Source organism: Hyperoodon ampullatus, assembly GCF_949752795.1.
Source record: "Hyperoodon ampullatus genome assembly, chromosome: 5".
Classification (NCBI taxonomy): Eukaryota; Metazoa; Chordata; class Mammalia; order Artiodactyla; family Ziphiidae; genus Hyperoodon; species Hyperoodon ampullatus.
The window spans coordinates 100,459,902-100,485,052 of NC_136918.1; the positions used below are offsets into that span (position 1 = coordinate 100,459,902).

The 25,151-nt window shown below is 40.0% G+C and overlaps 1 protein-coding gene across 1 annotated transcript; it reads left to right on the forward strand.

Annotated features, from left to right (window-relative positions):
• Positions 1-6,416: 6,416 nt before the first annotated feature.
• On the forward strand, positions 6,417-12,560 carry CLDND1 (claudin domain containing 1; the record flags this gene model as incomplete). The annotated part of the gene is made up of 6 exons (XM_079704884.1): positions 6,417-6,461; positions 7,576-7,626; positions 7,852-8,161; positions 10,305-10,415; positions 12,051-12,188; positions 12,340-12,560. Exons 3-6 carry the CDS (start codon positions 7,870-7,872, stop codon positions 12,558-12,560), a joined length of 762 nt encoding a protein of 253 aa, XP_079561010.1. The 5' UTR covers positions 6,417-6,461; positions 7,576-7,626; positions 7,852-7,869.
• Between the last annotated feature and the right edge of the window lie 12,591 nt (positions 12,561-25,151).

Genomic DNA, 25,151 nt, shown 5'->3' on the forward strand with positions numbered 1-25,151 from the left:
CTAAGTATAGGCTGCAGAGGAGATAAACTAATTAACTTTTTGACATTTCTTGGATAGAAATCCTTCTCACTGGGTAAGCCTTAACTATTTAATAGAATATTTCATTTTGTCGAATAGTTTGAAGTAGGACAATGCTTACTTGAAAAGGACTGATGGGGTAAACACGGAAAATTTAAATATTTAAACACTGTATGTATGTGTGTGTGTGTGTGTGTGTGTGTGCATTAAAGAAGCAATTATATGTATATATTTTAAAATTTCTTTGTAACTGTACTTTAATTGTATTATTAGAATTTTGCATTCTGCAGCCAGAAGTTCTTCTGGTATTTGAAAAGATAAGGTTGATTCTGGGGCTAAGATATTGAAAAAAATTTTTTTAGATATGTCTCAAGAATTCCACATAAAAGAATTATAAAATGGAAAAGAGTTCATGCTCATACTCTAGAGGAAAACATCTGTCTGCACATTTATTCTGTAGGTCTTAAATTTTCTTTCAGCATTCCAAAGCTGTTAGCCTGCTGATGTAAACTATCTCAAATCTGACTTTCTCAGTAAACTTTGAAGCAGCTGTAGACAAAATGATTTGCTTTATCATATATCGTCACTTTGGATTATGGTAATTAGTGGTAGAATGCTGCAGTATGAGAATACCCATCATGGATCAACAGTATCTTGGGACCTAAGTTAGAAAATAAATTAAGTGTTTTAAGCCAAAAAAGGGAACAAACAGCATAGTACTTGTCTTTTAATAGCTCAAAGTGTACAGAGCTATTATGAGACAGAACCCACAATAAAAGCTGACTAGATAGAGTAGGGGAGGTCATAGTTCTAAATAAATTAGGAACAACAATCATTTTTAACTTTGAATGTTCTTTGAAATAAACATGAGGAAACTAACAGTAAAATAACCAGCTATGCACAGACCAAAACTCAAAAACAACACTGGACACCATAAGCATATGAAATGGCAGTATGAACAAGGTGATGACCAAAAGCAAAAGAGTAAGCTGTAAATATCAGTAACTGAATTACAGCACACATGTCACCTCTCAAGAATTGTTTTTTCAGAAACAAAACAAAACAAAACAAAACGCTCAACTTTGCTCCTTCATCCCTGGCAGAGATCATTGTTTTCAGCTTGTGTTCTCTAAGAACTTTTACAACACTGCTTCTAAAGTACTTATTATCTCATTTTACATGGTAAGTTGTTTTGGTGTCTGACCTCCTGAGCTGATCACGAGCAACTTGAAGGCAGAGACCATCGATATCTTTCCATCGGCCTCTAGCTTATAGTATTTTTCTAACTAAAGTCTTTTTTGGGCTCTTAATGTCATTGTTTTGAACCTGTGGATGCCAGACCACATTACACATTAGAGTCACCTGGGATGCCTACTAAACTGTAGCTTGCTGAAGCTGGTTCCAGATCTATGGAATCAGAGTTGTTAGGAGTAGAGTCTAGGACTTTATATTTAATAAGCCCTCAACGTGATTCTTAAACACACTAAAGTTTAGAGTCCCTGTTCTAATTTATACATCTTAACCAACTTTATACATTATGCTTTGTTATTATTTTGGCTAACTTTTTAAAGAGTTTAAAAATCACCTCTAAATTTGAACTTCTTAGAAGTCTTCTGGCCTGGATCTCAGAAATTTTTAGGAATTAATTTAGACTTCTGAACCCTCTCTTATTCTGTGTCCCAATTCCTGAGATATGTTCAGAATTGGCTCAACTGTTGAAAATGGGGAGAGAGTAAGTTTTTGTCCACTGAGGCATCTGCTCAAGTGGATCTACGATCATCATTCAGCCAAAGCTGTGACTACAAGCCTCCGCTGCACAGGTGGATTGAAGGCTTTATGTGAATACGGCCACCCCAACTGGCACTATGATATATTACTTCTTCTTTTTCTCTATCAACCACTCTCACCCCCATATTAGAAAGGATTCATTAGATTAGGTAGCAGATAGCACAGCAGAAAGAAACCTCTGTTCGTACATGGTCTACTGATATGTCCCAGAATAAATGGCAAAGATCATGAAGCAAACTATTTGTTTTTCATAAATCTTATCAATCAGAGTGATTATATATTCATTTGTTAGAAACACTCTCTTACTTGAGTATCATAACATGTATAACCATTTGAATAGTCCAAATTAAGAGCTCTGTTTATAGTCTAAGAGTGATTTTTTTTTATTCTGACAGTTACTTGGAGAGTTTAGTGCAATATAGTGTAATATATCATGCCAAATTAAGTGGAACCTATTTGCTATTGTCAGTGTCCTCCCCAACTTTATTTGTTGGATTATTTCCCTTGGTACCTTATATTTATGTAAACAGCAGTGATATTAGTATTTTAGGCACACTTCAGGCTTCTTCATAATAGTTGATTTAATCTGGATTTAGGTTGTGTACAACAAAAATTGTATATTGGTGTCCCTCATACCCAGCACAGTGTCTGGCATACAATAGGTGATCAATAAATGTTTGTAGATCTGGACTGAATTATGCTTGAGTTTTTTTTTTTCTTTTGGCGATATGCAGGCCTCTCACTGTTGTGGCCTCTCCCGTTGCAGAGCACAGGCTCTGGACGCGCAGGCTCAGCAGCCATGGCTCACAGGCCCAGCCGCTCCGCAGCATGTGGGATCTTCCCGGACCGGGGCACGAACCCGTGTGCCCTGCATCGGCAGGCGGACTCTCAACCACTGCGCCACCAGGGAAGCCCTATGCTTGAGTTTTGAGCCATTTGCATTGAATAAGAACTTTTCACAAACTTCTCCAACAGCTTCTATTTTCCATGATTACTGTGTTTTTTGAAACAGCAAAGGTCTGAGTTGCTGCATCTTTTCTAATCAGAATGCATATAGCCTTCCTCCTTTTTCTTTGTCCATCTGCATTTCCCACTATCTCTGTCTTCTTGCATATTGCCTTGGCTGGAGGTGTAGGATACATGAATTCCCCAACGAAACTTTAATGCCGTGGACCTATGACAACCATATTTCGGAGCTACATTATTTTTCTTCCAGCAGAATGATAAGTCATAAAAGTTTAGAGCTTTAAGTGACATTAGTGATCATCTAGTACAATCATTTTACTAATGAGGACACTGGGGCCCAGAAAGAGGTCGTCTACCAAAGATTCACATTGATGACTTTAAAAGAAAGGACAATTTAAATTTAAAGTTCTCATCTACATATGGTCCATCCTCTGTCCTTCAGAAGAATGGACATCTGAACAACTATAGTTTGTTGCTCTGTGTAACATTTGACAGGAATTACTAAAAGGAAAGAGCTATTTTGGATGTAGTTTTCTATTTGCCTTGTCCTTGATTAATTTTGCCATGGTTCTATAGTGAATTGGTACAAAGAAATTCAAAGGTTGACACATCTTTTTGAGGGTAGTTGTTGACTGGAACCCATAATTTGCATATGTTTCTATTTTCCTCCTTTCTGCACTCCAAAGTTCATAAGGAAAACAACCAGGACAAAGCTCTGTGAGGACCTAGATGGGTGGGATGGATGGGGGGGAGGGAGGTCAAAGAGGGAGGGGATATATGTATACATACAGCTGATTCACTTCATTGTACAGCAGAAACTAACACAACATTGTAAGGCGATTATACTCCAATTAAAAAAAAACTATATGAGAAAAATATAATGTAGATATATCTTGCTAAACATAATTTTTAATTTCTAAAAAAGTACAATTAAAAATAATATGTAAGTATATTAGGGAATTTGGTATTGAAGGGAATTCTCACATAAAGTGTTGTTTTGTAAGCACATAATATAAACAAGTTATAATACCTGCATGTCTAGATTTTCGGTTATTTGGTTTGTTTAAAGTATAGTGTAATGATAACACCTTCTTGCTGAAACTAGAACCATCCTTAACAAATTAAGCCAGAGGTCTAGTTCAACTTTGCTTTTAAATCTAAGTTTTGTAATCTGTATTTGGTTGTACTAAATCATCTTTAATATTTGTGAAAATATGTCAGGCAGCTACTGTTTCCCAAACAGTGCAGTAAGAAATGGAAACAGACATTTAACTCCATTAATTCATTAAGGATTTATTTTGCCTATCCACATGACCAGCTGCACAAATAGAAGACAGAAACACCCAAGATGTAGAGATAAATCAGAAAGACCGTTGTGTGCTTAGTGGTACTGGGTGTGACGAGATGGTTCAAATCCTCTGGGCTGAGTGGGCAGGATGGTCACAACCTCAAGCATGCAGACACTCCCAGGTCCATACCAAATTGCTGATTGAAATGTGTCTTGTGCGTTTCCTAGGCATTCTGCAGACTTAATAGATGAAAGTGTCATCCTTGTTTGCAGGTCTCCCCAGGAACATTCATCTCCTGAATCATGAGGACTTACGTATGCTATGAGCCCAGCCTGGGAATCTCCTGAGCGGAGGTAAGTAAGGATGCCTGAAATCTGGTCCTGGAAAGTCTTTCCTAGTCATCTGGCAGTTAGTCCAGAGGTTCATAAACCTCCTGATGTGAGCAGGGACCAAGATGAATGGCTTACTTCCAGCCTCCAGGGGAATTGAGAGCTTTAAAAAGGTGTTTATACAGTACTGATCCTACTCAGAGATTACAGATGTTGAACAAATATTTGCAAACACTAATTAACAATTGTTTACTACGCTCCAGGCTCTGGGCTGGGTATTTTATGTGTATTTTCTCATTTAATCCTTACAGTGATAACGCAGGATAGGTGCTACTGTCAACATCATAATTTAGAGAAAAGTAAACCCTTGTTTGTGAACTGAGGTGCTGTCTTCCTCTTCCTTTTTTTTTGGTGCGGTACGTGGGCCTCCGTGTTGTGGCCTCTCCCGTTGTGGAGCACAGGCTCCAGATGCGCAGGCTCAGCGACCATGGCTCATGGGCCTAGCCGCTCCGCGGCATGTGGGATCTTCCCGGACCAGGGCACGAACCTGTGTCCCTTGCATCGGCAGGCAGATTCTCAACCACTGCGCCACCAGGGAAGCCCCATTCCTCTTCCTTTTTTAAACTTCTATTTAACCTGGTTTTGTTTACCAGGTGACTTCACTGGAGAGATAGTTCCACTCCACTGGAGAGAGAAGGTAGGGGATTTCTAATGAAGCCAGTGGATGAAAACATTTCCTGGTGAATACATGCATTGAGGAGTCTTATTGCACATTAACAATTTGCCTGGGCACCTCCTCCATTTTCTCTAGTTGATGTCTCTGACAAACTTCTCCTATGACCAGATATTCTACATGAAAATCCAGTCATATTTGAATATTATATTCGGCTATTACTTTATTTTAATTAGGTAAAAAAATGATATGCCTTCAGTCTGTCAGGGGGGTAGAAATTTAGTATCCCCTTGGGCCTCCCATCTTTCTCCTGTGCTGTGGCCAAATTCTAAGGCATTTGGGGGACGAGGAAGGGTTTGAGAGCCCCTCTGCTGCTTCAGTTGGCCGCCTCTGTAGGTATCTGTTGAGAAACCCATCATTTGCTGTTCTCAGAGCACATTCATGAGTCCACACACGTCACTAAAAAGATGTCCCTGCTTCCTGTCTGTGGATTTCTATGCAGTACTTGAAGGCTTAGAATCATTTTGTTGCCTCTGTGCCATACAGTCATCTGCAGTCTCTGAGGTTGTCCATGACCTTATCTGCTTAAGGCAATATTCTCCAAATTTCAGTCTTTTTCATACTACATACATTTTTTATTCACTTTTTTTGACATATCTGGGACCCTCAGTATTAACAATATTTTTCTTCAACAAATTGTAATTTATTTTAAAAGGAAACTTGACTGCAATAAAGAGAAAACTAATATCACTTGCCACAAAGAGAAAGCAGCCACAAACAAAAACTACATGAAACCCGAAGAATGTCATTACATTCTAGTTGGATACCTTCTGTCAGGTTACATCCTTCTTAGTCTAAACGTAAGCAGTAAAACCAGAAAGACTATCTGCTGCAATGGGAGTGAGGTTGTGGGAGAGAAAATCAATGGGTTAATATTTTAAAAGTACAATCGCAGTGCTGTTCATAAGCAGGGTGGTGGTAGGGATAGCACAGGACTGGAAAAATCTGAGTCATATTAGCCACAATTAATGACTAGTAGTGACCGGAAATAGGTCACCTTACTCGGCGGACCTTCGTCCCTTCCTTAGTAAAATATAAGAATCCATCTGCTCAGACTTCCCTTTTGCGCACCTAGGGAGCTGAACTACATCTCCCAAAATGTGCCGCGCGGCACCGAGAATGCCGTCCACCGCCTCTCGCAGCTTTTCCTCTGTCCCTCCTACAACTCCCACAAGGCCCCTCGGCTCCGGGGCCAGGCCGGGCCCGGGGAGGAGGCGGAGGCGCAGGAGTTATGGAGGGGGCGGGCTCTGCAGGGAAGTGCGTCAGAAGAGGCGAGGGGAGAGTAGGGTGCTGTGGTTTGAGCTTGAGGGTGAAGCTGGCGGAGCAGGAGGATGGGCGGTGAGTGAGCGGGGCCGACGTCGCCGGGCGGGGGTCGCGTAGCCGTTCGGTGTTTCCAGCCGTTTGATGAGGGGCCCCCTCCCCGGGGGCGGCCGGGGTTGTGCGGGTTCTGCGCGGGGGCCTGGGGCGGGGCTTTTCCCTTGGCCGAGTGGTCTGGGGAGGGGCCTGCTCGGGTACCTGAGGCCCCTGGCCGGGGACCGCGGAGGGCTGACCCGCCGCAGCTCCGGCTGGTCTCGACCACCCCCGGCCCTAGGGTGCGCCCCGCGAGGTGACAGCGCCAGGCGTCCGGCCTGGGCGAACCGCCGCTCCCGGTGCTCGGGACCTTTTAAGGTCATTTGAGAGCCACCGGGAGGAAAAAGGATTAAAAAGAATAAAAATACAAACCCAACTTCTGGAGTTATCGTTAATTATTGTAATTGCTCTGATCTCTCCTGAGTCACTTGCCGTTTCCCAAACTCAGCAACGCCAGTTTGCGAGCCCGTTTTCGTGCTCCTTTTTAAGGTGTTTGGCGCGGTCATGGTATATATACTTGCAGTATTTGACTAAGCTTGATCCGCCTTGAGTCATTTTACTGCGGCCATTTACTACTGCCAGTGAGCCCTGTCCACGCCTTGAGAGTGTTAATATTTGCCTCATCCAGAGTTTTCTTTCTGGCTGAGGAGGGATCATTTAGTTTGCAGATAAGGAGTTTCAGAAGTATAAGGAATGGGTAGAGTAGATAGGAGTGAAGACTTTGGCAGCGTAAAAGAGCTTGGCTTAGCTTTAATGGATTAGGGGCAGATTGGTATCTAGCATTATTATATGTTGTTATTCTCTTTGCTATGCCGTGCGCTTGGGACAGCCTTTCTTTCTGGGTTAACAAACATTTTCACCTGTCTTTTAAATAGCTCCTTACTCTTAACCTTGTTTTCGAAGGTTTCCCTATGCAGAGGAAACTGGGAGGAGCCGATTTCCTCTGCTTCCTTTTCCTATGCCTTTTTCACACTCAGACCCAGAACACTTAATGCTCTGCAGTCTGTCATTAAAAATGTATGCAAGGTACATTGCTGACTCTGGGCATGTCTATTGTTTGTATCTGTAATGTGTATGTCCATTTCAGTGTTGTCTGTTTTAGTGTGCAGGTGATAGACTAGAGAACAAGACCTCTGTCTCCGTAGCATCCTGGGTATGTGAGCATTCAATAAGTACTTTCATGATAATGAGTTTTGTTTTGAACTTAATTTTAAAATGCTTGCTTTCTTTTTTTTTTTAAATTCATTAATGATTATACATTACTTTAAAGAGCCTTGGGAGGGGGAATAGGGTAAAGGGTGATTTTGACATAATTCCTTTCAAAATCTGTGTTTGTCCTTGAAGTCTAACTTTTGTTCTTTCTTCAACTTTTAAACAGAGCAGTCTGAATGCCAGAATGGATAACCGTTTTGCTACAGCATTTGTAATTGCTTGTGTGCTTAGCCTCATTTCAACCATCTACATGGCGGCCTCAATTGGCACAGACTTCTGGTATGAGTATCGAAGTCCAGTTCAAGAAAATTCCAGCGATTTGAACAAAAGTATCTGGACTGACTTTGCTAGTGATGAGGCAGATGAAAAGACTTATAATGATGCACTTTTCCGATATAATGGCACAGTGGGATTGTGGAGACGGTGTATCAGTATACCCCAAAACACATACTGGTATAGTCCACCAGAAAGGACAGGTATTTCTCTTATTTTAACTTTTGTCTCCTTTACCTACTCTATAATAGAGAAAGTGATGTGATGATGGCTCAGTTATGTATAAGCAGGTTTGTGGGTTCTTTCTCTCCCCAAAGAAAGAAATCTTATGTATCTCTTTTCTCCCCATCACTTCCCTCCCCAGCTTCCATGAATTACCATCGTACTCATTAATGTTGGTTGGATGAGTAACTGTCCTTATCTTGGGAAAATCATTGTAAATCTTCGTACTTATTTACCCACTCATTAAAACATTTGTATTAAACTCACATGTCATGAGAAAATATTTGGAAAAGAACACTGGAAGATTTCAAATACTTAGTAACTGGTAAAAAGGACTAGTATCCAAAATGAAGTCAGCACATATGAGTTGATGGTCATTTTATATGTAGCTGTGTTTTAGTTGATATTATCATTTGCCCACTAAATCTTAGAGGATATAATTCGACCAGTTCTGTGTTTAAGTCTGCATATTTGAGACTGTTTTACAACAATCTTGATGGAGTTTTTAGGTTAAAATATCCATTACAGAAGTAAAAAAAAAAAAAAATCTAAGAAACTGCCTCTTAGGTTTATTTTGTAAGCATTCTTAACATTTAAAAATTTTAATTTCCAGTTATTAAGATGGAAGCTTAAGAGTTCTTTGTAAGGAACAGCTTTCTAAGTTGTTTCTATTTATGACTACTTCTGTTGGGCTCTTGGTGGGAAGCACTGTATTCAAATCACAGCACAACAGGCTTGAGTTACCATACATCGGAAGGCTGATAGTTGTGATTTTGTATGGAAAAAAGAAAGTAGTTTGGAAAGAGGTGAAAGTTGGTTAAATTTTATTTAAAATGTTCAATTCTATTTATGAGAGCATAGGAGCACTTGATATTTGAATCTTAGCAATCGTTTATTATTCAGTCAACACATATTTAGTGCATTCTTTCATGTTCCAGGGCCTAGGAGCTTGGAGTACATTAGGGGAAAAAATAAATAAAAATGCCTACTCCTGGGGAGCTAACATTCTAATAAGGGCTGACAGGCAATAAACAATAAATAAGTATAATAGTATAAACAGAATAAGTAATTATATAGTAGAAGATGACATGTGCTATGAAAAATACAGCACAATAAAGGGGGTTTGGAAAAACATAGGGAAGGGGATGTTGGTGGGCATGAGTTATGCTATTAAATAGTAAAGGCAAGATACGCTGCAACAAGAAAATACCACTTGAGGAAAGACTTGATAAAGGTGAAGGAGTTGACCGTATGGGTAGTTGTGGAGGCAGGGAGAATCATTTAGGTTGGAAGGAACAACTGCAAGGGCCCTGTGGTGAGAGCATGCTTGAAGTATTCCAGAACCAGCAAGGAATTCCCTGGGCTGGAAGGGAGGGGGCTGGGGGAAGAGTTGGGTATGTGTCAGAGACACATCCTGGGAGAGGGATAGGGCAAATCACGCAGGATTCTCTAGGCGTGATGAGGGCTTTGGTTTTTACTCTGAGTGTAATGGAGCCACTGGGGGGCTTTGTGCAGAGGAAAGATAATTTGGTCACCTAGGAAGATGTGCTGAAAACAGACAGGTGGTTGGCCAAGACAGAAGCCAGGAGACTTAGGAGGCTATTGCACCAATTCAGGTGAGAGATGATTATGACTCAAGACCAGGATGGTAGTACTGAGCAGTGCCTGATTCTGGATATATTTTGAAGGTAGAGCCTCTGGGATTTCCTGATGGAATGCATATGGGCAAGAATGACTCTAAAGTTTCTGGTCTGAGGAACGAGAAGAATGGAATTGTCATTACCTGAAATGGGGAACATGGCTGATGGAGTAGGTTTGGGGGAGAAGATCATAGTTTCTATTTATTTCAGTCTTTGTCCACTCCTTCTTCCTAGTCTTCCTACTACCTATTCTAATTCATTTTACTGCTCCTCCCTGAACCCATGTCTTAAGCCTGCTGCTGAGAACCATTGGTCCTTTGGGCATTGGTGAAGCCTGTGTGTCACTCAGGACCAAAGAGGTTGCTGTCTCCCCTGAGAACATTTTTCCATATCACTTTTTATTTCAGAGAATAATTACTAAGAGAGATTTTTGTTAAATGTTTAAAATTAAAACAACAAGCAATCATTGTTATTCTCATTCCAGAGTCATTTGATATGGTCACAAAATGTATCAGTTTCACGCTAAATGAGCAGTTTGTGGAGAAATTTGTTGATCCTGGAAACCACAATAGTGGGATCGATCTGCTTCGGACCTGTGAGTAGTTTCAATGCAGCAAGACAATTGGGAAAAAAAGAAAATAATTTTATTTCCCTTTTGTTGAACTCTTTTTGGAACAGGATGACGTTGTACATTGCGTCAACTTGAAATAAGGTCTTTAACATTATCCCAACAAACTCTGTTCTGTTGATAACACATTTTAGAAGTTAGATACGTACTTACCAAATCACAACTATGAAGTTGAGCAACTAATACATTGGGTGACAGAATCCAGACCATCCAAAAGATGTTATTAATGGGCCCATTTAAAGGGGAAGTTTAACAGGGATAAATAATACATTTTTATATTTAAGTTAAACACTTCATTTATTTGAGTTCAGATCGGGATATGTGAAAAAAGTTGACTGCAGGCTTTATATGAGTCAAAAAGTATCAGGCCTGCTGAAGTATTGATCCAGTCTTAGGTGGTAGTAACCAAGGTGTAGATGTCAAAAACAAATGAAAGTATTTATTACGAGTATTCTATTCCGTGATGGTCAGGCGGCCTAGGAAATGCTGTCTTCATATTTGGACCTAGTTTCTAGGCTATATAGAGAGTTACTGGAGCTTGCCTGGAAGAATGACCACGTCATGAGAAGGAACATTGAATAAATGACAAGTATTCAATTTTGCATTGTAAATGCATAGGAAGAAGTTTATTACTAACAGAGTTTGAAGGGAAGTTAGAGAAAAGACTTTTATATAGTTCCAGAAAGTAAAACTAGCACTAAAAGGTAAAGTTTGGTTTACAGTTGATGTTACTACATTGATAATAATTAAAATAATTTGAAAATGTAATGAGATGCTTTGTAAAGTCATCAGCTTTTTGTCCCATGTTATTGAGGGAATTTATGATAATTAAAACTGCAATTTATTGAGTGCCTGGTATATACCAGATCCTCTGCTTTGTGCTTTATGTATATTCGTTTAACAGGTCTTTTATAATCTCTATTCATTTGCTTGTTATTCCTGTCTTAAGATCCTATAAGGACTTAAATTTGTTTGTATGTAGAGCCAGAATGTTTTGCTTCAAATCTGGTTCTACCACTTATTGTGTTACCTTGTACAAGTTATTTATACCTCTTGTTTCAGTTTCCTCATTTATAAAACGGAGATAATAGTAATAGTACCTACTTCATAGAGATTTTGGGGGTTTAATACACAGAGCATGTATAGAACAGTGCCTGACACATAGGAAGCCCTCAGTAACAGTTAATTGTTAGTGTCCTTTTACTTTTTTTTTTTTTGCGGTACACGGGCCTCTCACTGTTGTGGCCTCTCCCATTGCGGAGCACAGGCTCCGGACGCGCAGGCTCAGCGGCCATGGCTCACGGGCCCAGCCGCTCCGCGGCATGTGGGATCTTCCCGGACCGGGGCACGAACCCGTGTCCCCTGCATCGGCAGGCGGACTCTCAACCGCTGTGCCAACAGGGAAGCCTGTCCTTTTACTTTTATCAGGAGAAAGTTAACATTGTTTTGAGTAATGTGCTTTAGGAAAAAACCTCAATATTAGCATACTTCATTCTCACTTTTTGAGAAACGTTCTAATTAGAATATGACAGAAATTGCCATTGTGAGAAAACTGAAATCATGGTAACATTTCTTTTTTCTCTCTCTCTCTTTTAAAATCAGATCTTTGGCGTTGCCAGTTCCTTTTACCTTTTGTTAGTCTAGGTTTGATGTGCTTTGGGGCTTTGATTGGACTTTGTGCTTGTATCTGCCGAAGCTTGTACCCCACCATCGCCACAGGCATTCTCCATCTCCTTGCAGGTGGGTCTTGTCATCACACTTAGTTTTACCTACTTCTTGTCTCCTTAGGGATCCCATATTACTGCCCTGTTGTGTTGCCTGGAAAGCTCTTACCATGCTCTTATCTAGCTATGTTTTTTTGTTTTTGTTTTTTTCTAAATTTTTCTCCAAGGTCTGTGTACACTGGGCTCAGTGAGCTGTTACGTTGCTGGAATTGAACTACTCCACCAGAAACTAGAGCTGCCTGAGAATGTGTCTGGCGAATTTGGATGGTCCTTCTGCCTGGCTTGCGTCTCAGCTCCCTTACAGTTCATGGCTTCTGCTCTCTTCATCTGGGCCGCTCATACCAACCGGAAAGAGTACACCTTAATGAAGGCATATCGTGTGGCATGAGTGGGAAGCTGCCTGCTTTACAATTGCCATTTTTATGATTTTTTGATATTAATATTTTCCCTTATCTGCCCCCCAATTGTTTTTAATTTAACTCTTTTTTTAATGGGTATACCATTTTATCCTGAAAATCCATTTTATTTATTCATGCAGACAGTTGTTTCTTAATACCACTAAAATTTACATGGAACCTGAGGGATTCCATCTTTCAGTCAAACTAATCTAGGTTCAGAGTCCAGACAGAAAAAAAATGGGTAAACTCTTGGCACAAATTTGTGAAAGAAAATTGGTAGTAGGAGGCTGACCCAAAGCAAGTTCTGCTGAGGTCTGTTGGATAAAGTATCTATTTAACTGGAAACTCTAGTTTGTTTGGGAAACAATCATTGTCAAAACTTAGGTTCACTTTGCTGTTGTAGATAGCCAGTCAGCCAGAGGTATTAGTGCTATTTTCAAGGACTTAGGCTATCTAAAATAAGGAAATCATCTAAGATCTTTTTCTCTAAATATTGGCATATAACTTCATCTGAGGTGAAATATCTTCAGTTGTTTATCTGTACTGTGTCTGTTTACAAGAAAGGAAGTGTTTACATGGAATTTTAACTTTGTAACTGCAAGAATTCCAGTTTAGCCAGAGAAGAGGATTAACCTTATTTTACTTTTTGTTTTTAAAACTCTCCTTAATACGTCAATAGGATTTTCAGTATCGCCAAACCATTTTGGATTTTTGTTCCTTCCCTCCTCACACACCAGACTTATTAAAAGAGTGCTTTTTTTTTAACACTACATTGGGGTCACAGAGTAAAATTCTCCAACTGCCATATGTTTATTTCATCTAAGTACCATAAAGAAGGTTACACCATAATGACCCTCTGGAGCTAGGAAAACTACCACAAGATGTAAAGCTTTGGCTGGTCATTAGCTTCCAACTATGGTCTTTATTTCTTGTGGTGAAATGATGTGCCTTTCCTTGCCTAATCCCTTCCTGGTGTGTATCAACATTATTTAATGTCTTCTAATTCAGTCATTTTTTTATAAATATGTCTATAAACATTGAACTTTAAAAAATCTTATTTATTTATTCCATTACTGTAGTACTTGACAGATTTAAAAAAAGTGTAACTTAGTAATAATTTCTTACAAAATCCTAGATCTGTCTTTTTTAAAAAATAAAAAAATGAGAAGAGACTCAGAATTGTGTATAGTGTCTGAGTTGATTAAATCTCAGTACCTTAGGATAAAGAAGTACAGGATTCTGAATGAGGATTTTGTGATTTTCTGTAGGAAATGCATTGTTGCACTATAGGTCTATCTTTATGTCCAGTGTTTGGGTCTCTGTTTTATCTTACAGAAAATGTGGGAACCCCTTGTCCCCATTAGAAAATAAGAGACTATTTCTTATGCTTCAGCGTTTTAAAGCATGTTTTCAAAGTAGTTTTGTGATCATTGTGTATCATACTTAACATGGCTAGTTTTTCATAAAGTCATTTAATGGCTGTGGATGTTTATGTTGTATATTAATCAAGTGGGCTTCTGACTTACAACAAAGCCAGTATTACTCTGCAGCCGATTATTGCCTGTGAAATGGCTACTCAGTTTTCTACCTCCTCCTAACTTTTTTTTTTTTTTTTTTTTTTTGTGGTACGCGGGCCTCTCACTGTTGTGGCCTCTCCCGTTGCGGAGCACAGGCTCCGGACGCGCAGGCTCAGCGACCATGGCTCATGGGCCCAGCCGCTCCGTGGCATGTGGGATCTTCCTGGACTGGGGCACGAACCCATGTCCCCTGCATCGGCAGGCGGACTCTCAACCACTGCGCCACCAGGGAAACTCCTTCCTCCTAACTCTTGAAGTTTCATTGCCTTTCAGCACCTTTTGTGGAAGGTAGAAAAGCTAAGTGAACAAAACACAGCACACTTTTGGGAATGAGATTTTAAATTATTGACCAACATGACATTTTTGGATTTGGAAGTTATTTATTTTATCCCTGCCTCTTGTCACCCCAGAATTACCTGTAACTTACTCTAACACCTGTCTTTAGTGTGCATTGAGGAAGCTTAGTCAGGATCTGACTTTTGAGCCTCACCAGTAGCACCCTTAAATATGGAAAGCTAGCACCATAAACCCTGGTGCTGAGTATGTGTTGTTTAAGCACATTTCAGAGTAGCTGAGGTCATTCTCTCCTGCAAAGATTTTTTTCTTTGGAATACAAAGGCTTGCATTGTTTCACCTGATGTGTAAATATTACGGTTTTTCAGCTGTCTAATGATTCTAGTCAAGTAGAACCATATGAAATTACTGATATTTGACCATTTTTGATTAATACAGAAAATCAGTGGCAAGGAAAGTGCTATTAATCTCTTTTCACCTAATCTTTGAAAGCAACCCCCGAAGTGTAAAAAAATAATTTTCAGATTTTTCAGAATGTGAGTTTTATGGCAACTTAAGAAACATGTTTTAAGATCTTAATTTTATGGTTCCTGATCTCATTTCATGATGTGAATAAATGTCTTCTATATCCTTTTTAGCAAAGACTCATTTTAGAAAATTTCTTAAGGATAGCCATAAACACAGTAAAAGTTAATATAATAAAAAAGGCACAATTTATTTGTTCAGTTAATATTGTGTGCCTGCTGTCTAGGTCATAATATACTAGGGTCTCGGGAGTTTAATTGTAATGTGTTAAAAGTTTTACCTGGTCTAAGTATTGGTGTGTGTGTGTTGGGGGGGCGGAGGCAATGGATAGAGTTAAGTCACAGGTGAACTGATTGGTGACTCCAGTGAGAAGAAGGAGTTGACCATACAACAAATCAATTTAGAGTTTGTTTTTCCATTCCAGAGACATTGCTAAATTGCAGACTAGCACTGTTAAAACTTAATGTAATATAATATCCAGTCATTTTCAATTATTGTAAAGTAGTGTGAGGGCATTTTAAAATTTAATCCTTACGTAAGCTTTGACCAGAAATGAAAACAACCTGTTGATTTAACCTGATTTTGCCAGTTGTTTCCCAGCAGCTAAAGGAGCAGGTAATGTGTATAGTGCTGAAGATGCAAATTGTTATTTCACAAGCTCCATCCAGCTCTGTCCTGGCACAGTTGGGTGAAGTCTCTTGTCCTCCTTTCAGCCCTCTTCTCTTAAGGGAGTAATGATTCAGACTTGAGAGAAATAAAACAAGGAAACACATCTATATATAGGAATTCTTTTCCTTTTGCTCATCAGGTGTTCCAACACACTATTGTAATGAGATATATTTTTCCCTTGGATCAAATTATGATATATGTCAGTGTCCTGCAAATTCATTATGTGAAAAGAATAAATTAGAGTAATTATTTGCTCTCTAGAAGAAGAGATTTAAATCCTCTTCAGTGTTAAAATTTCTGTTAGCAAAATTAATACATTGACATACTAACACTTGCACACTTCCAGCAAACTTGTATAAAGCAAGATCCAATTTATATTACTTTTTACCTTTGCAGAGTTTTAAAAAGATGGAATAAGGAGAGAGAGAATTCTCTTTTGTCCTCACCTTTTAAAAAATTTGAGTTATGGGGTAATGTATCACCTTTCATCTTCGGACTCTGTCTCAGGATGTGAAATTTACCTCATGTCTCCTACAGCCTTCCAGCCCCTCCCAGTCCTCTAGCCTGTGTTCTTGTTTTTCCCTGCTCAGCTTGTATTGTCATTGGGATGTACACAAGCAGCTTTGAGTCTCTTGTTTGCGTAATCTCCCATGGCACCTTCCTTCACAGTCCTTAGTCTTATCTTCACAGCAGAACTATGCCATCCAGTTTTCGTATTCTAAGTCTCAGGGTACCAAAGAGGGCTGCTCAAAACTATTCAGCTGATTCTGTTTAAAAAATTGCTGTTTGACTTTAGTTGCTTGACAGTTAACCCCCACTGCCTGTTGATTTATTACCCTGTAACACACATGTTTTTCAAATCTCTACAAATGTTAGTTGTTGGAAACTTGTATTCTTTTTCTTCAACTTCCGCAGATGGAGTTTATGTTCTCTTTAAGGAGCACATATTGGAATGAACTCTTGCAGTTTCTCCAACACTTATATGCTTCTCCCTACAAAAGAAGAAGAACGTATTAACTGATTGGAGAGATTGCTGGGAGCATGGCATCCACAAAAAGCAGCAAAGTGTATAGTGGTTAAGTATCCAGCTCAGGAGAGACAGCATACTAAATTTGTAATCCCAGGTCTGTCACTTAGCCTTTCCAAGTCCCACTTCTCCCATCTGTGAAATGCTATGCTTATCATACCTGCCTCATAGAGTTGTAATGAGGATATTGCTCAGCATAAAGTAGCCACTCAGAAATGCTTGACTGGCTGCATTAAGAGTGGATGGGGTTACCCCTAGTGACCTGCCCACCCCACGGGGTGGTTCTCAGTCTATGCTGCATATTGGAGTTGCCTAGAGAACTTCAGAAAATACTTGTGCACTAGAGATTCCGATTCAGTCCGTCTGGGGTGTAGCTAGGTCACTGATATTTTTAAACCTTTCCAAGTGATTCCAGTGAGTAGCTATGTTTGAAAACTGTGTGTGAAAGCTACATTTAAAAGCAAGAAATAGGATTCTCTCTTGGCAGATTGTTAGACAGTGGGCTTTGTAGAGTAAACAGACCTGGCATGCTGCCTGCCTTCTAGAAGCTATTTCTTGCCCGTGCTTTCAGGCACTCTCTTCTGCTGACATCTGGCTCTTTGAGATGGGCCCCAATCCATCACACCACTGCTAGCTGGTGATGTACCAAGAGTCTACCTGCAGCCCAGGACACTCCAGTGGCTGGTCCTAAGGTTCAGATTTGGCCGGAGGTAATAGAAAGCCTCATTTGTTTTGGCTTCAATTCCAAATTACTTTCTTTAATTCAGTACTTTCAGGGACCCTGTAGTCGGGGGGTGACTAGGCCTCCATAAAAAAGGTAAATACTGTGATCCTTGTCTGTTTATCAGTTCATTGCATTACTTCTCTTTTGATTAGAACCAGAAAGGACAGAGGTATGAGTAACTGACATTAACCTCTACACAAGCCAGAAATGCTTGAGAATGAACATATAAAATGAAGATGAACTAGGACTTGCCTTGATAGGTTGTTGTGAGGGTTAGATAAGAAGGTACATAGATCCTGAAACATCAGAGGTCAGTAAGTACTAGGTATTGTTAGGAGACGAAGGCAGCACAAGTGGAGGAGGGTAGCCTTTGCCCGGCCTGTGTGGTCAGTCTCTGCAGGAGCTGGAGCTGCTGTGGCTTGTCCTGTGGCTGCACTCCAGCAGGGCTTAGCGCAGGGCCGGAGGCTACAGTATCGGGGAGAATCTAGTTTCCTGTTAAGGTTCACTTCAAAACAGGTAGAGCTTCATTACAGACAGGCTCTTTAACCATTCTTGCATGTCATAATGGAAGGTTTTTTTAAAAAGATTGTGTTGTTATCCTTTTTCCCAAACAGGTCTGCACCAGTGTGGGATTTTTTGGTCTTTCAATGATTTTGCTAAGCATCGGTTGGTGATTTAAGGTTAGCTGCATCAAAAATCTGTCTTTATCTTGTTTAAATTGGATCCAGGTCCACTGAGAGAACAAGAGGAACTTGGATTCCTGTGGCTTGTTCTCAGGCTCCTGAAATGAACTACTACCACATGCAATACAATTTGGTTTGGACGGTTCATTTTAAGTGCTGAGGGTAGCAGTGGATTTCAGGGACACACATCATAGGTCCAGACACTGAGCGTTATTCATGAACACTTATAATAAGTTGCAAAGTGGCACTTTTCTTGCCCTGGCTGGACTTACAGGAGCATTCAAAGGTATGAAAGATAAGAAATTATCTAAAAAATATCTAGAAAGAATTCAAACACTTGGGGCTAAGACTTCTTCCAGGACTTGTTTAGGGACAGCAGCATCCACTTTTGTTATCATAACTATCCAACCATCCCCCATGGCAGTGGTCCCTTTCTCTTCCCATTTAAAATAAAAAGATGACAGGAGGAAGGAAAGGGAGGAAAAGGCCTTGAGTCTTTGCGTGGAGGGTGCTGAGGCCCGTCTCTGCCTCCATGGATCCCACCCCCCAACTATTAGCCTCCTAGGTGGACAAGCAGAGCTACTCTAGTTAACACATGACTTTCACATCTAAATCACATGCTTCGAACTTAGACATTTGCTTATAACCCCAGCTCTTCTTTTACTGCGTGAGAACCTTTGGGGAAATTATAACACTTCTGAGGTCTCAGTGGGATAATAAAGTCCACTTTTCATGTTTGCTGTGAGGCTTAAATAACATAATACATGTAAAGCACTCAGCGCGGTGTCCAGCGCATCTCAATAAATGGTAATCATAATTGATCAGCAGATGATTTTGGGTTCCCAGCCCTGCCTTGTCTCCTATGCTTTAGGTTTAAATTTCTAACTGCCTTCAAGGCAGCTCCATTTGAATCTTTTCATGATACCTAAAACTTAATATGTCCAGATTTGAACTCATTTTTCTTTTCATCATTTCTCCAATTCCCATTTTCTTTGTTTTCCCTATCAGCTAGACTTTCAGTGGTGACATCATCTTTTTATTTATTTATTTATTTTTATTTTTATTTTTTGTGACATCATCTTTGATTCCTCCTGTTCCCTTGCCTTAACCAAGACTTACTGATTCTATGTAATGTCTATCTCACTAAAACCCTGCTATCCTACCCTGGTTCAGGCTACTGGATGATGACACTAGCATTGCTGCCAGCTCTCTCTGTAATCCATTTTACATATCCTGCTAGTCTGATTTGCAAAAGCATAGATCTGATCACATCAACCTTTTGCTAAAAAATATTCAATGACTCCTCATTGCTTATAAAGCAATGATTCTAGAAGCAATCTGGAATTGTCTAAATTTAGTCTCACATCCAAGATCTAGCATTAGCTAGTTCCATCTTTGAAACATTTCCTGTTCCCATTCTTTTACTTCAGTCAAACTCACTATTAATTGTACCCAGTTTGCACTTTCTTAGATCAATGCTTCTTGTTATATTGTGTTTCTGGAATACTGTTCTCCACATACTCAAATTTTGTCCATATCACTTTGTTGAAATTATATCGTTTCAAAAATCATGACCATTTATTTACCAAATAGAATAAAGTTCACCTCAAATGTATTATTCTTTTGAATACTTATAGCACTCTGAGTAACGCACCCCCCCCCGTAGCTTTTGTCAGTTTCTACCTTGTTTAACACTGATTACATATTCTCTTCCCCACTAGATCTTACTGCCTATTTATTTAATCTTTGTATCTCGCAACATCTCCCACATAGCCTTGCAAAAGCTAGTTTCTCAGGAAATCAGAGGGAAGTTTTTGAGTGAATAACCCTTGAAATTATTAGAAAGCCCTACTGTAAAGTGTATACACGAAATTAGATTATCTAGGAAAGAATTTGAACTGATAGACAAGAGCTCAAGTTTAATATTATGTTGCTACTTTGGAGGGAAAGCTCTGCAACAGTCCTTCAAGGTAACTTTGAGATTTATAGATACAACATTTTCCCCCCTGAGCTAGCAGAGGAAGGGGGTTCATTTTTTGGTCAGTTGGGATGCCACATGTACAATTTAACTCAATCACTTAGGCTTTTGTGATTTTTGCTCATTTCATATGAAGTGCTGTACTAGAAAATATGTTTTCTGTTGCCTTGGTTAGGATAACTCCTATTTATTTTTCTAGTCAAGCTTAATATTTACTTCTTCAGCATAGTTTTTCCTGACCATCTGTCTTGAGTTAGCTCTCGCTCTTATGTGTCCACAGTGCTCTGAAGTTCTTGAATGTGGGAAACAGTAAAGTCCAAGTTTGAAAGTGACTCTGTTTAAACTCCATGGATCTGTTCTTCCCGTACCTCCGTAAAATCTCGGGTAGGTCTCGGGGTTACTTAATAATTAAGAAAGTAGTTCTTTCTGACAGCAACATGAAAAAATTCAGTTCCGTCTGATAATCACATTCCAGGCCAGTTAGTGAAATATTAAAACTAAAACACCAGAGTTAAAACTCCATTCTCCCTTGGCTTAGTTTTTCCTCTGGCTGGGAGGTCTGAGACTTGAGCAGCTTCTTCTCTCGGTCCTCAGTCACTTTTTCCTGAGACAGTGACTCCTCTATGGTCAAAACCTGGGAAGAGTAGATTAGGAACAAGTACGGTTGTGTGGCTGTACCAGTTGTCCTCTGACCTTGGGGCTGCAGAGACCCATGCATGTTGCTGCTCTTTCTCTCCTAGGGGCCACTCCGGGGAGTTTCTCAGAGACCCCCTCACCGCCCACCCCCGCAGACTTTCAGACTGCAGTTCTTTTAGCATGAGAAGTCAATGTCTCTCCTTCAGCTGTCTGCTTACCCCTCCCTGCTCAGTGCCTGGGTTGCTGGCAGGCTGGCTTGTCTCCGTTGGGGTCCTAGTGCTCTCAGGTTGTTCAGGAGTTCTCATTTACTAGGATCCCAGGTCAGCTCCTTCTGGGGGGAGGACATCTATTCCCCAGGAAACAAGAAGAGCTAATGAATAAATACCTGGGTGATGGGAATGCAGGTCTCTCCCAACTCAAACTGGGGTCTCGTTGCTTTGCTGCATCAGTCCCATCCAGCCAAGTCCTTACAGCTTTTAGCTTTTCAAGGGTGGGTCAGATATTCTTCCATAGGTTTCTCAAGCTCCAGTGGGCACGTGCCCAGCTCCCTGAGTAAAGCCCCTCTCAAGTGACTCAGCCCAGTGAGGGGGAGGCAAGCCCCTCCCACCACAGGGGGTGGGACTAGGGGAAGCCCAGAGCCTTCAGCTTGTCTCTCCAGAGATGTCTGTCTTCTATTTCTCCAAACTCTCATGAATCCCCGAGGCTCTTATAAATCTTTGAGGGGAGTGATGAGCTAAAAGTCACAAGATCTGTTTTTAGACCACCCCCTGCAAATCCTGCACAGGGGTCTCAGTTTGGAACGTGGAGCTTCTGATAAAACTAAACTGAGGTAACAGTATACATTACATTTGAATCCTGTTAAACAGTATTAAATTTTAATAATTTTGTTCAACATCTTCCTTCCTTGGACAACTTAAAACCCATGAGAGCAGAAATCTTGTCAGACTTAACTCATAGAACCCAGTGCTTGGCACAGTGCCTAGAATATAATAAGATGCTCAATAAATACTTAGTGAATGATGCATGAATCAATAAATAAAATTCTTATCTTTCTTGAAATATATGAACTAATCTTGTAAGTCTGGTGAGCCACAATACTCATTTTTCAGAGGTGAGTGCATGGAGGTACACATAATTCTTCTTCTTCTTCTTATTTTTTTTTTGCGGTACGCGGGCCTCTCACTGTTGTGGCCTCTCCTGTTGCGGAGCACAGGCTCCGGACGCGCAGGCTCAGCGGCCATGACTCACGGGCCCAGCCGCTCCGCGGCATGTGGGATCCTCCCGGACCGGGGCACGAACCCGCATCCCCTGCATCGGCAGGTGGACTCTCAACCACTGCGCCACCAGGGAAGCCCAATTATTAAATTTTGAGACTCGTGTTTCCTTTCATCAGTCCTCAAGTAAGAGTTATTTTCTTGGTGTGTATTTCCTCAGGAGGAGAGTAATAAATCTATTTCAAAAATTACTATTCCCCTCTAATTAGAGGCTACATATTTAAATATGGTTAGTTAAGTAGAAGAAAAAATTGAGAGGGAGAAGGATTGTGAAGAATGAAGTTCTATTTAGTTTAATATTAGTCAATTATATTAGCCAATTAATGTTAATTATAGTTAATATTAGTCAATTTATATACTATAAATAGCCTGTACCATTTTCTTTCCCTTTTTAATGTCCTGCATTAGATAAATTTCAGAGGAGCAGGGATTGTGCCTGTGTAATTCTTTTTACTGTGTGTCGCCCTATATCATTTCCCACTCGAAGAGGAAGTAAGCTCAGTACATACTTTCCTGATGATGACAGGAAGAGACGACACACTTTACAGGAGGGGATGAAGAGGAGAGAGTGGAGAGTGTAACAAAGGAGGACAGCCCTCAGGTTGCTGAGGAAATGATGCCAAAGCTGCCATCTCTTTGGTGCTCATAGCTTGCCCCTGCAAGAATTCTTGTCATGATAAATTTCAGGCTTACGTTTTTGTTGTGACAGTGTAAGACTAAGAGAACATTCAGGTGATGCATTCTCTGGGGAGTCACACTCCTAGTTCAGCCAACATAGCACTGAGAAGATAACTTGTTTCACGGCCTTTCTCCCTGCCACGTCTAGCTGTGATTCTTCCAGTGCAGCCTGGCTTCCTCAGGCTGCCCTGGCCTTCCAGGAACCACATTTAGGGCATCATCTTGCCTTTAGTGTGTGAGAGTAATGGCTTCCTAGAATTGTGCCTCATTCTTCTGGGCTGTTTCCTGCTGAATAGCTGGTAAAATAGGGATTGAATTGATGTATGCTACTGAGATAGTAAGTCACACCTTCCAGGTAAGTTATTTCCATTTCAATATCTGGACTTTCAACACCATAATCCTAATTTTTTGCTTCTGTCCTTCTCCCTTTCTTCCTGTCTTTCTTTCTTAATATAATTTTTGAGCACCTCACCTTCCGCCAGGCATTAGAGTAGGCCCTGGGGATGCAGACTGCACCCCTACTTTCATGGCAGTCATGTGGAACATGGGCTACCACTAAACTATGGAAGCATAATATATTTCATTTTTGAATCCATGAACAGTATCCCCAATCATTCAATCATGCTCTTACTTGCTCATTTGGCAGGAAAGATAAAATCTATTCACCATGTTTGTCTCAACATTCTAATGGTGGAATATGTTGTTGCTTTGGAGATGAAGAAATATTTTGACTAGGAGAATAGTTTAGAGCCCCTCAAATTACATTTCTTGGCCTACCCATAGAGCTAGTCTCTACATAGCTGTCTTCCAGGGATGAATAATCCAGCTTGCCCTGTCTTGTTGTCTCTAGCTGTGATAACCTCAAGCAACTCTTTTAATCTATGTTCCAGATTTATTGCAAATATGCTAAATGTATGTCCCCCACCCTCCACTTTGTAGGTGACATAGCAGGAAGCTTAAGTACCTGTGCTTAGGTGCCCTAACCTGCCCATCAGAGTGTCTCAGTGTGTTCCCTCTCATTTACCCTCTCTGGTTTTATGAAGAACTAGTTCCACACAGAGGCATATCTCTCCATGGAATCATATTTTTAAAAATTCTCAGAAATTTTGTCTTTAAACAGAAAGTTTTGGATTTTTATTTCATTTTTTAAATTTCATATATATTCTTTTATCCTTATCTTCTAAAGGGAGTATCAAAGAAAATAGATCTGTAAGTAATATCAGGATGCAATGACTCATTTCTCCAAAAGTAGCATACTAATTTGATAATACACCCTTTCCCACATTAGCATTTGGCTTTCCTTCCTGTATAAAGGGGAGTTTACTTTCCTGTTAACACATTAAACAGGACTAACTCGTTTTTTGTTTTTTCTGTTCCCTGGGATTGATATTGATTCACCAACAAAAACAAAACATAAAATTATAATAAAAAGAGATGGGGCTTCCCTGGTGGCGCAGTGGTTGGGAGTCCGCCTGCCGATGCAGGGGACACGGGTTCATGCCCCAGTCCGGGAAGATCCCACATGCCGCGGGGCAGCTGGGCCCGTGAGCCATGGCCGCTGAGCCTGCGCGTCCGGAGCCTGTGTTCTGCAACGGGAGAGGCCACAACAGTGAGAGGCCCGTGTACCGCAAAAAAAAAAAAAAAAAAAAAAAAAAGAGATGAAGATCATTTAAGTAAAGTAGTAAGTTCGTATTTAATAAAAAGATAACATACACTTGCTTAAAATGAATTATATTGACTACTATTCCATCATATTTCTATCAAGTTCATACTTAAACTCCTGCCCAATAAAAATTTATTTTAAAAAAATTACAGCTCAACAGTTATCTACTGTATAAGATTTTCCTTTTAAAAACTGAATTAATGTATTTAGCTTATTTATTGTTGGTTATTTTGCTTTTTTAATAACCATTCTATATATGACTATATATTAATTAACCAATGAATTAATAAATTACCCCTTCTGGGCCTTTTTGCTCATTTCTCTTCTATTTAACATTTTCACTATAAAAGGTGACCTGAAACAGTGAGAACTTGTTCAAATCAGTATATTTTATAGTTTATAATAGCAAGTTGGTTAATGTTTTTACTGTGAGTATGGAAATAATGAAGTATAATGAGAGGCAGTATTTTGAAATGCAAGTTACACACTCAAATATTCAGAGAGGCCAGGCAAGTGGCATAAAAAGAACTAATTGTTGCCAGATCTCCCAGTTTTTCAAGAGCAGCTGTAATTTGCTTTTATAAATTTTCTCCTGATTTTTGAATCTTGGAAATTAATTTTAAAAAATACTATGCTGTTCTGCACTGCCAACAGTTCTAAACTCTTCTGTGCAACCCTCTGGATGATCTTTTGTGACTTATGTGATAGTTGAGAACGTGGGTTTTGTAGTTGGCTTGGGGTTCAGAACACAAATACTACTGTGGGACCCCGAGCAAATGACTCGGCCATACTGCACTTCATTTTCTTACCTGTCACATGAGGCTAATAACTATCTCTCTCATAGTATTTTGGC